This window comes from Vitis vinifera, chromosome 12 (assembly GCF_030704535.1).
Source record: "Vitis vinifera cultivar Pinot Noir 40024 chromosome 12, ASM3070453v1".
Taxonomy (NCBI): domain Eukaryota; kingdom Viridiplantae; phylum Streptophyta; class Magnoliopsida; order Vitales; family Vitaceae; genus Vitis; species Vitis vinifera.
Genome location: NC_081816.1, coordinates 5,150,094 through 5,169,731, shown reverse-complemented (window position 1 = coordinate 5,169,731; position 19,638 = coordinate 5,150,094). Strand labels below are relative to the sequence as shown.

The window sequence follows — 19,638 nt, the reverse complement described above, 5'->3', positions numbered from 1 at the left end:
TAGTTCGAATATAAAAATATTTACTTATAATAATCCTTAGTTTAATAAATGAACAAAATATTTATACGATACTTTTAAGATTATATTTGATTTTAAAAATAGATGAGATAATATTTTATTTATATTAATATTTCATTAATATTTATATTCCTTTTAGATTACCGTAATGTATTTTATATAATTTTATTTCTTGATTCATTTTCAACTTTTTAAAAAATGGTTTTCACTTTTTATTTATTTTTATTTTTATCAAAACACCAAATTAGTATTTTTTTTTTTTCATTTTTTAAGTTCAATTTTTCAATAAAAGAAGAAGAAGAAAATTGTCCAAACTTTAAGGACTTATTTTTTATAACTATTTTTGAAAATGGTTGTGAAAAATAGTTTTTTGAGAATAATTTTTAAAAATTATTCTTTAATATTTTATAACAAAAGTTTGCTTGAAAACCTAAAATGTTATAAATATATTTTTAATATATTTTTAATATTTTAAATATATTTTAAAAATCATTTTTATGTGTAATTTTTATTTTTAATGTATAATTATTTTTAAAAATAATATTTAAAAAACAAATGAAAATAATAATAAATAATTAAAAATAATTTTTGGTTATCAAATGTATTTTTCTTTTTTCTTTTTTAATAACAAAAAATTGTTTCTCGAAAACGGTTGGTAAAGAGCCCAAATCCTCCACTACCCCAAACTAACCCATGGAAGGAACCAACCCATTTCTAGGGGCGTTGAAACCAAGAAGTGAGACTTCTCTCTTATCATCACCCCCACCAACTCACCAAATTTTGGGGTATTCAATGACTTGTTTGGACCATCATTTATTTGGCCAACAACTTCTTTCCCAAAGATTCAAGATCTACAATTATATGAAATACTAATTGATTGAATTTATAACATACATTTTATTTGTCATTTTCCTTTTATAAATCAAAAATAAAATATAAAGGCTATGTTTGGTAATAAAAAGTTTGAGGGAAAATATAAGAAAAAGAAAATAAAAAAGAAATGTAAAAGAAAGGAAAAAGTGAAGGTAAATAAAAAATAGATTTAAAGTCAATAAATCATTTTTATATATTACTTGAAATTCATTTCACTAATTTTAACTCTTTGAAATAAAGATTAAACAATTAAAAATATAAAAATTTAATTAATTTTAATTATTTTTTATTTTCTTTAATATTATGGATCCCGCATTTCGACTCATGCGTTTCCCACTTGATGGTGAGCTCAATTTTTATTTAAAAAATGATTTTATTTATTAAAAAGAATTGACTTGGAGTTGCCACTTATTTTTATTTTATTTTATTTTTTAAAAAAAAGGAAACAAAATAAGAAAGAAAACTCTAAGTGTGACTCCTTATTTTGGAAAAGATGGTCTGTGAAAAACCGGATCAAGCTCAAGGGTCAGGTTACTTATCAGGAAAGTACGGTAAAGATCATAACACCCCCTCTAAGTCTCTAAAGTTGGGTCTCTACTAATAAAATGAAGCAATCATGACAATTGATGAGGGAATCAATGAATACTCATAGTGATCATGCACACGTGAGAATCGGGACATGCATAGACAGCGATTAGAGGGAAAATGGGTACATACCTGGGCAACGATCCACCATGCGCTATCAATAGAGGGGTTAGTATACAATTTAGGAATAATTTCTAACATGCATGTTAAAGAGCAGGATAAATCAATCATGTATCATAATCAAATCGATCTATCAATCAATCAATCGATCAATCACATATGTGGGGCCCCCACCAAAACCCGTTTATTTTACATGAATTAATCCCATAAATTCCATTGTTTGGAATTACGAAAAATTTGTTCATGCTTATTAAAAACAAGAGGAGCGGAAGATTGCTTGAAGACCAGAATGGAATTAAGCTATTTGAGATTTGAAAAATTGGAATATCAAAAGTTATTTAAAGAAAATTGGGATTTTAGAGTTTATTTGAAGGTCAGACTTTCAGGAATTAAATGCGGGAATGAAAATTTTTAGAAATTAAATTTGAACGAGGTTGGAAACTTTGAAAAAGATTTGAGAGTTCGGGATTTTAAATGAGAGGATAAGTGGATGAGTGAATACTTAAAGGGATTGAATAATAACGATGGGGAAGTAATAAAGTTTAGGTAAATAATTGCGAAAGATGGAATTTTAGAGATTTGAATATGTGAATTTAGAGATTGAAAACTTAAGAATTTATTTAGAGGTGAGATCTTTGGTATATGAATAACTGAATAAGCGAGTGGATGGAATAACATTAATAACGAGAATAATCATTAAACGGCGATATATGGACGACGGAGCTTTTGAGGTTGAAAATTAGATTTGGAAGTCGAGTTCTGATGAATTGAATTTTAACGATTAGATTAAATAGATAACATGGAATAATAACCCTACTTAATGAAAACAATGTTTTAAACGAATAGAAAGTGAGTAGTGGAATTTTTAGGATTAAAAATTAAATTAGGACGTTGAATTTTTGAAAAGTTGGACCTTAAATAAATAAATAGATAGGGGATAAGAATTCTAACTATTGAAAATAACATTTAGGCGGATAATGGAATTTCTGGGATCGAAAGTTAACTTAGGACATGAGGTTTTCGAAAGAGTGAACTTTAAATAGATGTGGTATAATGATTCTAAATGATGAGGATAACATTTAAATGAATTGTAAAATTTTTAGGATTGAAAATTAAATTGTGACATTGGATTTTTGAAGGATTAGACTTTGAATAAATAAATATGAGACAATAATTCCTAATTAACGAAAGTGACATTTAGACGAATAGTGGATTTTTTAGGGCTTGGAAAATGATATTAAGGCATTGGATCTTTGAAGGATCGGATTTTAAGTAAATAAACTAATATAGGATAATAATACTAATTAACGAAAATAACATTTAAACGAGTAAAAAAAGAATAGTAGAATTTTTAGGGTTAAAAATTAAACTAGGACGTTGGGTTTTTTAAGAATTAGACTTTAAATAAATAAATAGATATATGATAATAATTCTACTTAAGGAAGATAACATTTAGACGAATAAGGTTTGAACAGACTATTGAAAAATTGAATTAAGACATAGGATTTTTGAGAAGGTAAGACTTCAAATAACTAGATAAATATATGATAATAATTCTTAATTGATGAAAGTGAGATTTAAACGGATTATTAAAAGATTAGATTAAGATATGGGGTTTTTGAAGGATTAGAATTTAACTTCAATGAGTAAGATTTTAAAATATGATAAATAGATGCGTACGGAGTAATAATAATAATTAACAATCATAATATTTAAAATAGTGAAATTGAGTAGTATAAATTTCAAGATAAAAAATATAATTAACAATAATAATTTGTCTTTTAATTGTCTTTAAGATGAGTTAAATAAATTGGTAAAAATAGAATAAGATAACAAGTAAGATTGAATGATTGAATTAATTAATTATGGATATTAGAGGTTTTTAAGAGAATTATGTGGATTTGGGCAACCTAATGGGCTAAATTGATGTGGGCATGGGCCAATGAGGGTGGCTAGCATAGGGGGGATGGGGCCCTTCATCAACATGCCTAGGTTGGGCTCCAACTCAAGCCCAAAACCGTCACCAAGAGCTTGGGTCTGGGCTCCAACTCAGGCCCAAGTTCAAGGCCAACATGGGCAAGCCCAAGGCATAACTTGAGGTGGACTTGGGCCAGGAAGATGGCTGGCATGAGGCTCCTCACCCTCACAAACGGGCCTGGGCTCCAACTCAGGCCCACACCCATCATCCATGGGCGAGCCCAAGGTGGAAGAAAGAGAGAGGTTGCCGGCGTGGAATGAGTCGCCTGGGGTGGCACCGGCATCGTCACTGGATGCCGCGCCTGCGCCTGCGCCCGCGCCAGCGCCCCGCCCGCACCAGCGTCCGTCTGCACCTGAGGCCGCGCCAGCACCCGCACCAGCGTCCGCCAGCACCAGCGCCCTCCTGCGCCAGCACCAGCGCCCTCCTGCGCCAGCACCAGCGCCCGCCTGCGTGCACCGAGCCCGTGCCAGCGCCCGCACCAGCGCCTGCCTACGCCTGCGCCAGCGTCCGCCAGCACCAGCGCCCTCCTGCGCCAGCACCAGCGCCCGCCTGCGCCTGCACCTGAGGCCGCGATTACGGGTGCTCTCCGGTATGTAAACTCCGACAGAATGGAGAACTATGATATTCACCATGGCAGGGCACCGAGAACATGGGAAAACGGAAAACAGAGCACGAAAATTATGGGAACCCAATGAACTCCTACAAACCTCGTTTCATATGTCAATCCACGAGTTCAGATGAAGGTGAGTGAAGCATAATGCATCTCATGGAAGTGAGGGCAAACAAAACTCCCACATGATGTATAGTAAAGATAAAACAGAGCTGTGTTACCTTCAAATTACTCCCAAGGAAAATAAACGAGATAACAGCAATAAACCCATCAAAGCTAAACACAAGTCAAGCAATCCACATGAAATCTTGAGAAAAGAGAGAAAGAAAAGCTCTTTACTAATAGAAGAAAAACCAAAGATTAATGGCAGTCATACCTTTACCTTCTTCCCCCCCAAAAAATCTCCTCTCTCCCGGCTGCCCCTCTCCCGTGTCCTCCCTCCTCTAGAAAACCCCAGCCACCTTCCTATTCCCCCCCGTCAGCCAGCATGGGAGACCCCAACCACTCCCATGGGCAGCCATGCCTCCTGCCGGTTGTCCGCGTCTCAGGCCATGCATGGGAAGGTCCCCCCCCCCCCCCCTCTCTTCTTCCACACATGTCATGCAAAAGGAGAAGGAGAAGAAACAAGCTTCCCCGGGCCCCCCTCACTTCTAAAAGGGTTTACATATATTTGTATTATGAAAAATTTATTTTTTTTAGCATAGTTTGATTTTAGGAAAATTTGAGAAAAAATACAAGAAAAAAAAAATTATATATATATATATAAATTTAAAGTAAATAAATTATTTTGATATCATATTTCAAATTTATTTAACTTATTTAAATCTTTTATATAAAAAAAATTAAATATTTATATAACCAAACATAGTGTTATTTTATTTTTTTTCATTTCTTGTTACTTTTTGAAACCAAAACGTAGCTGCGAGCCTTTAGAAAATAGACGTGACAAGTGATAACAAGGTGATGATAATAAAAATAAATAATTAAAAAAAGAGAAACAACAGAATTAAAGAAAAAACAAAACAAAAACAAATATTAAAACCCTATTTGACAACCTTTTTTTTTTTTTTTTAATTCTGTTTGGAAAACACGTTTGATAATTATAAAAATGTCTTTTTTTATTATTAAAAAAAAAATAAAGTCATGTTTTTTGTTTTCTATTATTAAAAATGGGAAATATGTGTTTTCAAATAATATTTTTAATTATTTTTTAAAAATTATTTTTAAAAATAATTATATAAAATAAAGAATAATTAAAAATATTTTAAATTTTCGATTTTTGTTTTATAAGGTATTAGAAAACAGTGGTTAAAAATTGTTTTTGAAAGTTACTTTCAAAAATAATTATGAGGACTAATGATATTGATTTGTAGTGAAAGTAGACATGAAATGATTTAGATTATGTTTGGTTCTTAAAAAACATTAAGGAAAGAAAAAATAAATAAAAGAAAATAATTTTTTATATTTGATTGCCATATGAAAATATAAAAAGAAAATTAAAATTAAAATTAATTAAAATTTTATATATTTTTAAATTATTTAATTTTTAGACAGATGAATTAAAATAAATAAAATAAGCTTGAAATTGTATATAAAAATGATATATTGATATTTAATTTATTTTTTATTTTCTTTTAACTTTTTTTTTTTTTTTTCGGACATTTTCCCTCAAATTTTCGGAAAAACCAAAATATAACATTCTTCTGCTGTCCCAGAACCCATCAAAAGCACAAAGTCAACCCCTCCTGTCTCTACAAAAAGGGCTTCCTTTCAATCTCTCATTAAAAGAAAAAAAGCCTATAGGAAAGATGGAGCAGATACAGCATAAGTATGTTGAAGTGAGCGGACTGAAGCTTCATGTGGCTGAGTTGGGCACAGGTGAAGAACAAACCTTATGCTTTGACACCACTGGAAGTTACTTTAATTTTGTATCCATTCCTCTAAAAGAAGTCCCTGTGCAGGTCCTAAGGTGGTGCTGTTCCTGCATGGTTTCCCTGAAATATGGTATTCATGGAGGCACCAAATGGTTGCCGCTGCAGCCGCTGGATACAGAGCAATTGCCTTTGATTTTAGGGGCTATGGGCTCTCCCAACAGCCTCCTGAGCCTGAGAAGGCGTCTTTTGACGATCTTGTGGTTGATGTCATTGGAGTTATGGACGGTTTGGGCATCAGTAAGGTACTATATAATAAGCCATCAATAAGATTTCAAAAAACTTTGAACTGATCTTCAAGGTTGAATTCGATGTTCGTTTGGTAACTTGGGGTTTTTAGTTTGAGTTTGAATCTCTGATTTTTTTATTTTCAGAATCTGTTTATCCATGATCTCATGTGTGGGTATGAGACTGCAAGGATGATGTTGATTTGATTTCAACAATTGTTAGCAGTTTAACCTTTTGAATCAAATTGTTAGCTTAACTGTCTTCAAAGGTGGAGATCAGAGAAATGGGACTGAACCGAACCCAGATGGTTTTGCTTCTTTTTCATTTTTTTTTTTCGGGGAATGTGAAAGACAGAGTGGGAAGATAAGAGACGAAAAACTTCATTAGAGGACCGGAAAAACTTCAATCAGATCATGTGTACCCGCCGGCCGCCGTGTATTTCTAGAGTCTCATTGTCTCGTTTTTCATACCTGATTCCATTCTTGTACATAATTTCTTTTGCTTACGTATGCATTAGTTTTTTAACTCTGAGTGTGGAAAAAAAGACATAAGGGACAAATTCAAACATGTTAGGTCTATGCGCAAAAGTCTTGGTCAGAAGCTGTCATATCACTGAAGGGATAGAGGAATATACGATGGGCATCTTTCCATGTGAAACTGTTCATTGGCAGGGATTATAGCATTGAGAGAATCATACAAATATCCATATATGTTGAAATATATTTGTACCAATTTCCACTTTGAAAACTGCTTGACAACCTATCTAAATCATACTTCAATAGTATAAACCCGATGTTCCATGTTCCTTTCTTTCTAAGACGAAACATATCTTGATGGACCATCATTTAGTTTGAGACCATATTACTACTCCTTTGGCATGTCTTATCTCTCCCAAAATCCCATCAATTCCAATTTTTATGCACCCAGATTGGTATCTTTAACAGGAGTATCGTCTTGCAGGGACATGTTAGAGACTCATTCCGGTTCCTCAAGTCAAGGAATTTGATTTGATTTTAATTTAATTCTGATTACATTTAACTTAAATTAATCAATGAGATATCTTTTGTAAACTAATGTTGTAATCTTCGGGCTTACAATTAATAAACTAGTTGTTGCTGATTGTGTGATTGTTGGTGCAGGCTTTCCTAGTAGGGAAGGACTTTGGAGCTGGTCCAGTTTTCCATGTAGCCGTGCTCCACCCTGAAAGGGTGTCTGGAGTCATTACATTAGGTATCCCTTGCATGCTACCAGGTTTTTCTGTTATCCCAATGCATCTCTTTCCCAAAGGCTTCTACGTATTGAGGTGGCAGGTTCAGTTTTTCGCTTTCATCACCTTCTTTTTCAGCCTCTTACATTGCTCACTTCCATGTTCATTACCATTAATACCTGTCTAATTGCAGGAGCCAGGGCGAGCTGAAGCAGATTTTGGCCGCTTTGATGTTAAGACAGTGATAAGAAACATCTACATGCTCTTCTGTAGAAGTGAGCTCCAAGTAGCCAGTGACGACCAGGAGATTATGGACTTGGCTGACCCATCTGCCCCTCTACCGCCATGGTTCACTGAGGAGGACCTCAAAGTCTACTCAAGTCTATATGAGAATTCTGGGTTTCGGACTGCATTACAGGTTCCATACAGGTAAGAAGAGAACTTCCCTTTAAGGAATTACATACTTGTGGCCTAAAACACCTGGAATGGTACTGAATTCCTTTGAAGTTGCTTGGCAAAATACATCCTGAAATCAATCTATGACTTGTTTCTGCTTCCATGCAGGACTTTGGGAGTAAATTTTGTCATCACTGATCCGAAAATTACAGCTCCAGGGATGCTAATCATGGGTGAGAAGGACTATGTTCTAAAATTCCCGGGGATGGAGGAATACATTAGGAGCGAGAAAGTGAAGGAGTTTATGCCCAATTTGGAGATCATTTTCCATGAAGAAGGAAACCATTTTGTCCAGGAACAACTTCCAGAGGAGGTGAATCAACTACTCATCACCTTCCTTAACAAACATAGTACCTGATGAAGATGGTGTGTGAGTTCACGAGTTCAGTCTTCAAAGGCAGAACAAAAAGATCCAAGTGAGAAGAATGAAATGCCCACTATGGCAGCTTTAATAATGTACTTGGAAAACACATCTTATGGAGTTCTTACTTTTGTCGCATCTTTTCAATTAGCTTAACAAAAGTACAAAACCTAGCTGAGATACAGTTGGGTTGTCATGGCTTGAGAGAAAATCCCACTCTTGATGTTAATTAAGCTAATACTCTCTCTCTAAATATGATCTTTTGGAATGCACATCATTTATGTAATAGATCATCCCCTCTTCTCTACAAAAGGTATTGGGTTAAATGCCTCAAAAAAACCAAAAGAAACGATGACGTAAAGCTCCATGTGGGAGAGGTGGGCACAGATAATAAATAAACCTCACTCTGAAACCATTAATTTAATGTCAACTTATTCCTCCAACACACATACGAATTTAAAATCAAGAAAATACTAGGAAGATTCCACCTTTCAACATCCAGGAAACCAGCCCATTCCTCCGGGAGGAGAAACCAAGAAGTGGGAATCAGTGAATGGCCATCAAAAGTCATCCCTCTCCTCTCTACAAAAAGGGGTTGTGTTAAATTTCTCAGAAAAAAACCTAAAGAAAAGATGGAGCAGATTCAGCACAAGCATGTTGAAGTAGGAGGGCTAAAGCTTCATGTGGCTGAGACAGGCACAGGTAAAGAATAAACCATAGGTTCTGATACCAATTGAAATAAACATATATGAACTTAAAAGAAAATCAATGTGCAGGTCCTAAAGCGGTGCTGTTCTTGCATGGCTTTCCTGAAATATGGTACTCATGGAGGCACCAAATGGTTGCTGCTGCAGCTGCTGGCTACCGAGCAATTGCCTTCGATTTCAGGGGCTATGGGCTCTCCCAACACCCTCCTGAGCCTGAGAAGGCATCATTTGGTGATCTTGTGGTTGATGTAATTGGAGTTATGGACTGTTTAGGCATCAATAAGGTACTAGCAATGCCATTAAATTCACTTTTTCCATACACGTTTGTGAACGATATAAGTGCTAGAGCTACAACTTGGGTAAGTTGGGATCAAGTTCACAAATAATTCTAGCTTAATTTAAATATGAAACTCATTTCTCAAAATCCAATCTAACCCTATGCTCACCCAGAAGACTATTTTTCTAAACTAGGATTGAAATTGGTTAGATTCAATAGATCAATCCCACACTATCTAGCAAACTCTAATATTATCTATAAAATCAACTGAAGAAAATTTTACATTCCCAATAATCTATCCGTATATAGAAGAGTTTCAGAAACAAACATTTTATGACCGAAGTTTACTATTCAATCACTTCAAACAGTCTCTGAAACCTCAGAAAAGATACATAGGGATTAAGCTCCAAACCCTTTTTGATGATCAATGCCAACTATGTAAAACATATCTAATTTAGTACAAGAATGCTGGCTATTGTACTATGAAAATTTCTCTGTTCTAAGTGTTAAATAATGAATTGGTGAAACCAGTTCACAATAAATAACATTACTATCATAAACGTATATCAGAATAGTGAACATAATACCAGCATGACAAATTATAATCAAATTCTACCAAAATGTAAATAGATTGGTATTTGTTTTAGCTAGTTCAACTTTTATTTGGCCAAATTTTAGTTATTTATTCAGAAGACTTATATATCGTCTACTTGTATTAGCACTGGAAACATTATACTTAGCCTCATTATGGGAATCATGCGAAGAATAATACTAAATAAATAAATCATATTCCTCCCTTGATTGTGTTTGCAACAAACAGATTGTAATCGGACTCATTCTAAGAAAAACATAGAAAGTAACAAATTCTTATTGATGCTCTTTAACTTCTAAGAACTCTGCATTGTGTAATTCATCAATGAAATTAAAATAAAACATAAAAAAATAAAAAATAAAAGGAAGGTTTGTGAAAGGACTGGCATTTGATACCAAAAGGTTTATGGGGAAGTATATGACAGAGCATTCAAAGCAAAGATAACCATGGCAGAAAGCATATGATTTGTAGAAAGACAACATTTTAATGCCTTCAAGATTTCTCCATTTTCTTCCCTTTGATAACTTACCATGTTTTTGACTCCCATAGGAGAATTCCTTGTAGATAAATACAAAACAATCATCTAAGAACAAACTATATAGTGTTTATTATTCTCAGATAAGAATGCTATAAGATTTCAATATCATTGTCACAGTTATATTTTCTTCTGAGATCATTTTTGGAATGGTTGCAGTTAAAATTTCTACTAAATTAGATGAAAAAGTTTTGTGAGAGATTCTCTTCAAATTAGCATTATCTGTTTCTATGAGGGCATGTATCAGAAATGTAGAGGCAAATACCCAAGAAAATAAGCAATTGTCCAAGATCTTCATCAGTAGTGTGTGTACAAGTCTCTAATTATGCCTGTGTTCATATAAATATGGTGTGGTCTAGCAATAATGTAGTTACCATAATTTATCCTGGAAGCAAAGATGGTTATTGTCCATACTGTGATTGTTGGGCCAGGCATTTCTAGTAGGGAAGGACTTTGGAGCTATGCCGGCATTCCACGTAGCCGTAGTCCACCCTGAAAGGGTGTCTGGTGTCATAACACTGGGTATCCCTTTCTCTCTACCAGGTGTATCGGCCATCCAAATGCATCTCCTTCCGAAAGGCTTCTATGTTCAGAGGTGGCGGGTACAATTCTTTGTCATCACCACTGCCATCAGCTTCTTTTTTAATCTCCTACAATTGCTCACTCCCACATCACAACACCATTAATGCCTATCTAATTGCAGGAACCAGGGAGAGCTGAAGCAGATTTTGGTCGCTTTGATGTTAAGACGGTGATAAGAAACATCTACATTCTCTTTTGTGGAAGTGAGCTCCAAGTAGCCAGTGATGACCAGGAGATCATGGACTTAGTTAATCCATCTACCCCTCTACCGCCATGGTTCACTGAGGACGACCTCAAAGTCTACTCAAGTCTATACGAGAATTCTGGGTTTCGTACTGCACTGCAGGTTCCATACAGGTAACTAGAGAATTCACAAAGCTGGAAGCAACTTAAAGGAAAACAACCACTAGAATGATTTCTATAGAGTGCCATTCCTTTGGAAATGGATGCAATAGAGCAAAGTTCTTGGGTGCTAACACCATACAACCCCCCATTAATGGATTAACCCACAATTTGGAACTTCAAGGAAAAACAGACTTGTGGCCCAAAACACCAAGAATGGTGCTTATTTCCTTTGAATCCCTAAAATCAAGGACTTGAATTTTTGCTCCTTCCCTGCAGGACTTTGGCTGAAGATTGTGGTATAACTGATCCAAAAATTACAGCTCCAGGGCTGCTAATCATGGGTGAGAAGGACTATGCTCTAAAATTACCTGGGTTGGAGGGATACACGCGGAGTGAGAAAGTGAAGGAGTTTATGCCAAATTTGGAGATCATTTTCATGGCAGAAGGGAATCATTTTGTCCAAGAACAACTTCCAGAGCAGGTGAATCAACTACTCATCACCTTTCTCAACAAACATAGCACCTGATGAAGATGCTGTGCGAGTTCAATTGCAGAATAAGAAGATCCATGAGAAGAATAAGATGTCCACTGTGGCAGCTTTAAGAATGTATTTGTTAAAGATCTCTTATGGAGTTTTTCACTCTGACTGCCATCTTAATTTGTCACATGTATTCAATTACTGAACTATGGTGGATCAACATGGTTTCAGGTCCATCAACTTGGTTGAAAAACCTAGAAGGTGAATCTCAATTATGAATTAGCACCTAGAGGTGGGGGGGTTGGTGTTGAATAGGCGCCTTTAAAAATTTTAAAAAGGTTAACCCACAAATGTTAACTTTTCATCAAACAAACAAAACACATGCAAAAATGATGCAATAACAATCTCCCAAATAGTCCAAAATATGCAAGTCAAATGTAAATAGATTCAACACTCCCCCAAACAAGAGTATAGCAGCAATTCCATTGAGTTTTCATTCTAAACAACCATACATAAAGCACTTCACATGCAAATCTTAACATTTTAGCAATCCCAAACATAGCAAATTAATCAATAATCACAGTTATGATATTCAGGTAAAATAAAATGAATTTGAAAGAGAATAGAGAGAGAGAGAGATGAGAGATAAAGACACAAAGATTTAACATGAAAAATCTCTGAAAAAAAAAAAAGGAGTCTCTAACAATCACAAAATCCACTTCAAAGAAAACACTAAGTATAAGGTTTTACCTAACCTAAAAACTCCAATCCCAAATTCAGCTTCACACCATCTTCATATGGAGCACACTTGATATTACTATAAAGCACTATCTCGGCCTCCTCTTGATACCCAATCAAGAAGACATTTGAGTTTGACCCCAATAGATAAAGAACAAGAGTACAAATGGGAAACAAAACTGAATCAACTTAATTTGTTGGAAAATTTCTCACTCAAATATGATTTTTAACTCAAATAACTAGAAATTTTCCCAATAAACAAATGCTCCCCAAGTTGAAAAAGTTTTAAAGCTCAAGGGGGCTCTCAAGGACATTTTCTCTTCCTTACTGTAATTTGGAAAAGAAGGTTTAAATACTAGGGTATAACTCCATCCAATGGTCCAAATCATATCAAAAAAATTTAAAATTTGCATGTCATGATCAAAACTTGATTGATCCATTCATCAATCTGAAATTTTCTAAGATATAGTTGATCTATAAAGGAATCCATCAAACACTAAGCCAATTGGATTAAATCAAAGATATTAAGCACCCTTGAGCTTATAACTGTATTTTAATAAAAATATAAATAACAGCTTAAAAACTTGGTCAATCAATTTATGTACCTACCCACAACCTCAAAGATGCTCACCATTATTTCTAGTTATTTTCAAGTGCAATGATCTTCAAAATGACAAGATTCCAGAGGAGGATTCGAAGTATCCAAGCTAGGAGTTTACAATGAAATTTTGAACCAAAATTGCCAACACACAAAGACATTATCCAATACCCATTAACTTATACTTTTTAGCAAAATCAAGCATTGGTCTTCCTGTTTTTGTCAACTATTTACTCACAGGAGTATTTGAGCCTAACAACTTCATTGAAATTGAATTTTGCAACATGAGGTTTATTTATGAAGGTTTTAACATAGACACAAGTTTAATAAGATATATAAGAATGGTGATTCAGTGGAGGTTGTTTCATGATAGAGCTCACAATTTCACCTGGTTATCTTTAAAAGGAAAAAAAAAATCGAAAACTGAATTTAAGTGATGCAAACAAAAATTTATTTCTTAAAATAACTTAATTGACTTACCTCATATTTGTATTAACAAGTTGTTTCAACTACTTGCATCCAAAATGAATGGAAAAGATATGATCATTCATAGTTATTAATGTTTTCTCTCCTAGAGTGATTCATGATAGAACAAACTCTGTGAAAATGAAATTGATGACCAGAGAAATTATAAGCAAGCAACTCATATGATACACTCTATGAAAATGCACAAGACATTTACCTCTTACATGCATTCTAAAAGAGCTGAGCTTCGAAGACAAAAGTAATTTCTTACATAAATTTTCTCCTCCATGATACATAAATTTTCAGAGTTCATAAGCTGGGAACCTGGCCTCAGAGGGTTCGATCATGTCCAGAAAAAGATGAGCCATACCACCTGACCCTTCAAAAAGTGAGTAGGGGCTATCACCTCCATGCATCTCTCCATCTGATATAAGTTTATGAGCTCTATCAAGTAGAAAGCAAGCAAATGCTTTGGCCCTGTATAAGAACTCCATTTTGCCTGTCAGTCGGTACAGTGAGAGAAACACATAAGCATTCCCACTAATGCCATGGCAAACCCCAACTCGCTTGAGCAGCCCACGATTCCAAACTACCTCTGCTGCATCGATAGCTGCTTCCAGAAATTCATCATCTCCGAAAACCTGAGGTAGCAAAAAATGGAGAAAACGAACATAAACAAAGATAAACCAAAAGGAGGTAGGAAAATCTAGCTCTCTGATTGTTTACACCCCAGCACTGATGCTACTTTCCCATATCAACTTAAAAGGAAGTAGTGTTTCTAGTTATACTAACTAAATATTTCACAAACTTTTCTGCCTGTTAAGTTCATTAGAAAAGAAAGGGGAAAAAGGTTCAATGCCCTGGTTGCTTCCACATTTTCAATTTCTTTGGGGAAAATATCTTAGGCAGAATTCTAGTCAATACAAGAAGTCCTCCATTTAGACTGCTACACAAACTATAATAAAAGGAGATGCTTGGGCATAGGGCTCAAGGGAGACAAGCTAAGCTACATCTTCAAGGCTTCTCAGAAATAAAATAAATAAATAAATCAATTTTCAGTAAGCTTGATAGCCACAATAACATTACCTCAGCTGCTTTGGCAAGTGTGAGAGCAACTCCAGGAGCCCCATGACACCAGTGCACAAGAACATCCCCGTTTCTATCTTCTTCACTTGCAGGGTAGTTCCCTCTTGGAAACCGATTCTTAATCATGTATCGTAGAGTACCCTTAACATCCTCAATCTCATCAATTTTCAATTCCATGTGCATTAAAACATGCATAATCCCCGCCAAGCCATGGGCAGCACCCAAATACTTTTCCCCATACCATTCAAACATCAATGGGCATCTTCCCTTGTTAGCCAATCGTCTTCCGTTCTTAATAATTTCACTTACAACTGCTCCCTAAACAATATGATCAGAATATCACCACTATCCTATTTTCCCATTCAAAAAATAAAAATAAAAAACTCCAAAACATAGTAGTATCTTACAGTGTAGGTAGGAGGAACTGTTCCCTGGCCTATATGTTTGTTTAAGAACAAACACGCCCATAAGAACCCAACTCTCCCATACAATAACTCATCAGGGAGACTTCGTGGCAGTTTTATCTGTTTTCATGGCTCAAAATCCATTCCATTGGTCAAACACCAATAATCGAAAATCAAAACTTGAGAAATAAACACAGCCACTACAATAGATAAAATGCAATCCCACCTCGTTAAATTGAGTTAAATAGTAATTCATCAAACGTTCATCACCATTGTGCTTTGCTGCAACAGCACCAAGAGCACAAACACCAGCTCGTCCGCATATAAATGTAACATCCCTAACACATCACACAACCATCCTAATTCAGCAAATTGGTTCTAATTTGCAATGTAGAAAAGCTATGATAAATCCCAAATCCCAAACAGTACGCAAACTGAAATACAGTCCAGAACCCAGAAACAATTTATGTCATGCGGGTAGAAAGTGAACCTTGAACCCAAAGAAGCAGAGTCGCAGGCTTTCACAATCTCAGAGCAAAGACCCAGATCAGTCTTGTTGGCAGTAACTAGATACGCTCTGAACAGCAAGTAAGCTGTCCCAAGAACCCCAGAATAGAGGGTAAAGTCTCGCACATGTTGCCCAGTGAGTCCCCAAGTCTCTATCACAGCCTGAAACAAAAACACAAACACTTGGTGTTCTCCCTGGACTCGTCAACTCATCCATATACACAGGGACAGAGATAGATGATTACGGTTTCTTTGAGATCGAGAGCTGTTCGTTTGAGCCTCTGAGAGAGTGCAGAAAAGGGCATAGAGAGAAGCTTGATAAGCGAGTCCTCCCCTCCTTGGGGGGGTGTTTCTTCTTGGGTTGGTGGGGTTTCTGCAACGTAGTCTGGCATAACATTTGGAAAGAAACGATCAGCCATGGCTTCGCGCGAGGATAGTGGGACTGTGGGTCGACGTTTGCGGGACCTATGGTGTGAAGACTGAAGAATGATGTGGTTACCCTTACGTCATGGCCATCGCGAGTGCTCAGAGCTCGAGCTCAGGCTCACTACACGTGGAAAACCTGGTACACTTGGCTAATGTTTGCTCTGCCAACCGGATCTCTGAACCAAACCCTTTAAATCATATTTGCTTTTGAATTGGGCTTTTGTGATTTTGTTTTGCTGATTGGGCAATTGCCTGGATTTGATGAATAGATAGCTTAATGGGCTTAAGACCTTTCCTCTCTGTTGGCCTGCTTTAGAATCTCAATTCAAAGAACCTTCCTTGGTTTTAAGCCCAAGGGTTTCTTTAAATGATTCTTCTATGGGTCAGGAGGTCTGTTTTAGAATCCAATCCTTCGAAATATTCAGACTTTTCAATTTCATTTCCAATTATTTGAATTTTATGCTCTCCCAAGTCCCACTGCTATAATCTTTGTAAATTTTATTTGGAAGTAGGATCCTGCTCCCACTTAATTTGAGATTGTTTAATTAGACTATCCTTCTCTTTAGCTTTGGGTTCTATGCTTCAAATTTATTTGTGTGATATATCATACTAGATATGGGAAAAAAATTTCGCAGACATGTTTTAAAGGCATGAATATCTAATAAATAATATTTATATAATTAGAAGCGGATCATTTTAAATAGTATCAAAGTCGATCATCGACCTTTGGATGTGAGAGTTTGTTTCACTTCATAAAAAATATTTGTTTGTTTGATCTCACAATTGTACGAGATATCCTTAGTTATAAGGACTAATGGAGTATGGAGTTTAAAGTGAATAATATTTGTGCCATTAGAAGCATATCGTTGTAGCTTGTGGGTTGTCTTTGGACTCTTTGTTGATTCTTCATAAGTATCCGTAGGATTATAACTATTGGTCCCACATTTGTTTGTGAGCAAATTTGATGAAGAAGGGACTAAAATACATTACTGTTGTTAATGTATATTATGTTATGGGCTTTAGGCCTAGTTAGGTTACTTGTATAGTACACTTTACTTGTACCGCACACATATTACTTGTACCGCACACATATACCTCCTATATAAAGGCACTGATGTATATTCTTTGATTTAGAAAATATAATACAATTATTCCGTATTTCTAACATGGTATCAGAGCCACTGCTCTGACCTTTTCTTAGCAGTCTTGTCTTCATTAGTGTGACTTCCTTTCTTTTACTAAACGCTTCCGCCATCACAACTGTCGCCGCAGCCTCTTGCCGTTGAACCTCCGACGTCATCCAGCCATCATCCTTGGGTTTCGAACCTGCAGCCGCCGTCGTTAAGGAGTTTCACACTGCACAGACCACTGCTCTTTGCATCACCGCTGCGAATATTGCTCCGATTTCATTTTTGAAGGTACCACTGAGATCGTCTAGCGCCGATCTACACATTCGTGGAATCCTCGCCGCCATCGGAGACCGCATGCACCCCCACGCGCCGCTCAAAGATTCTGCGATGCTGATCACGCGCCACTCGCGCCTCCACGCGCTCTCACGCGTCGGGGCCTAGCCTGCTGACATCATCATCTCTGCCACGTTAGCCCTAGCTGCGTCAGCATCCACTGATCTGCTGACGTCATCTCCACGTCATCCTGTGGCTTCATCCGTTGACCATTGACTAGTCGTTGACCGTTGACTTTTCCAAGGTTGACTTTTTCTGTCCAGGTTCTCCTTACCCAGTTTTTCGTGTAGATTTCATTTTTGCAGTCTGTTTTTGCATATTGTGTCTCTAAATGGATAAAAAGGATGTTTTTCTTCCTCGCCCCATCAATACTGTATTGGAGGGGAATAAAAATTACTTATCCTGGTCTCAAGCTATGCGCAGTTTTCTTAAGAGTCGCATGCTCTGGCATTATTGTACTGGTGCAATGACTATTCCTGTCAAGGGAGCAAGTGAAGAAGATGCTGCCTTTCTTAGTCGCATGATTGAATGGGATAGTCATAACCACATGATCCTCACATGGATTCGGAACACTTCCATTCCCTCTATTTCCATTCTATTGGGCAGCTTTGACGATGCAAAATCTGCATGGGATATGTTGACCAAAAGGTACTCCATTACTCATGGATCCATGAAATATTAGTTAGTGGTTGAATTGCATCAACTTAGGCAAGAACTGGGGCAATCCATCAATGACTATTATGATCAGCTTCGCTTCATTTGGGACCAAATTGACCTTTCTGATCCAACTTGGGCATGCTCAAAAGATGCTCAGCAATATGCTTCCATCAGAGATGAATTTCGCCTCTATGAATTCTTGATGTCACTTCACAAGGACTTTGAGTCCATTCGTGGTCAGCTGCTAAATCGCAGTCCTGCTCCCTCTCTTGATACTGCTGTGAATGAGTTGGTTAGAGAAGAAGCTCATCTTGCAACCCTTCAAGCCCAGAATAAGCTCAATGTTTTGGCTATTACTCCATCTACTCCACTCATAGAGCAACCTCAGCAATTAGGTGATTTTTCTGGCTCTAGCAATCGTCGCAAGCAGACCAACAAAAAGTTCTGCAACTATTGCAAGCGTCCTGGCCACACCATTGAGACTTGTTACCGTCGTAACAAATCTACTGTTGTTGTTGCTAATACTGAGCCTACTCCGCTAACGGCTTCCACCTCAGTTGAGTCCCAGTCTTCTGGATCTACTATCAACCTCTCCTCCACTGAACTGCAGGAGATCATAGCTCAGGCTGTTCGTATGGTTGGTAATGCATCTCTTTCCACTGCCTTATCTGTTCTACCTGGTAAGTCTCAAACTTAGCTTTTTGATTCTACCTACTGCAATCATATGACACCTCACTCATCCCTGTTCTCCAACCTTGACCCTGCACCACATCTTCTAAATATTCATATAGCTGATGGTTCTACCATGCATGGGAATAGTCTAGGTTTTGTTTCAACCTCTAATCTTTTTGTTCCTAGAGTCTTCCATGTACCTGACCTATCCTATAATTTGTGCTCTGTGGGACAATTAGCTGAACTAGGTTATCGCCTTATTTTTTACTATTCTGTTGATGCTGCAGTTTCTTCCTTACCTTCTCTTGCACTTTGGCATTCTCGTCTTAGTCATGCACCATCTTCTCGGGTACAACAATTAGTGTCTAGGGGTCTGTTGGGTTCTGTGTCTAAAGACAATTTTGATTGCACTTCATGTCAGTTAGGAAAACAACCAGCTTTGCCTTTTAATAACAGTGAATCCATTTCTAATAGTATTTTTGAGTTAATTCATTCTGATGTTTGGGGACCTTCTCCCGTTGCTAGTATTGGTGGATCTCGATATTTTGTTGTTTTTATTGATGATTATTCTCATTATAGTTGGATTTTTCCTATGAAATCTAGTTCCAAAATTTTACCAATATATAGCAATTTTGCAAAAATGGTTGAAACTCAATTCTCCAAATGTATCAAAACCTTTCGATCTGATAATACTCTTGAATATACTCAATATGCGTTTCAAGCTCTGTTACATTCCTAT

General features: G+C 36.3%; 3 protein-coding genes across 5 annotated transcripts; 2 read left to right on the top strand and 1 right to left on the bottom strand.

The window, feature by feature from the left end:
• The first annotated feature begins 5,909 nt into the window (after positions 1-5,909).
• LOC100251755 (uncharacterized) lies at positions 5,910-8,655 on the top strand. The gene is made up of 5 exons (XM_002267228.5): positions 5,910-6,062; positions 6,146-6,360; positions 7,483-7,653; positions 7,744-7,979; positions 8,115-8,655. The coding sequence occupies exons 1-5, from the start codon at positions 5,993-5,995 to the stop codon at positions 8,362-8,364; spliced, it is 942 nt and encodes a 313-aa protein (XP_002267264.1). The 5' UTR covers positions 5,910-5,992; the 3' UTR covers positions 8,365-8,655.
• Positions 8,610-16,411, bottom strand: LOC100256888 (lanC-like protein GCL2). Of its 3 annotated transcripts, none has more exons than XM_010658872.3 (7): positions 15,927-16,411; positions 15,665-15,843; positions 15,401-15,512; positions 15,178-15,294; positions 14,771-15,088; positions 13,956-14,325; positions 8,610-8,949 (listed from the first exon to the last, which is right to left on the bottom strand). In XM_010658872.3, exons 1-6 carry the CDS (start codon positions 16,098-16,100, stop codon positions 13,987-13,989), a joined length of 1,239 nt encoding a protein of 412 aa, XP_010657174.1. In that variant the 5' UTR covers positions 16,101-16,411; the 3' UTR covers positions 8,610-8,949; positions 13,956-13,986. The 3 variants fall into 3 exon arrangements, with proteins under 3 accessions (XP_010657174.1, XP_019079156.1, XP_002263345.1); XM_019223611.2 differs by having other exon boundaries at positions 8,759-9,054; XM_002263309.4 differs by lacking the exon at positions 8,610-8,949 and having other exon boundaries at positions 13,848-14,325.
• LOC100249958 (uncharacterized) lies at positions 8,946-12,165 on the top strand. The gene is made up of 5 exons (XM_002267191.4): positions 8,946-9,069; positions 9,144-9,358; positions 10,910-11,080; positions 11,182-11,417; positions 11,682-12,165. The coding sequence occupies exons 1-5, from the start codon at positions 9,000-9,002 to the stop codon at positions 11,929-11,931; spliced, it is 942 nt and encodes a 313-aa protein (XP_002267227.1). The 5' UTR covers positions 8,946-8,999; the 3' UTR covers positions 11,932-12,165.
• Positions 16,412-19,638: the final 3,227 nt, after the last annotated feature.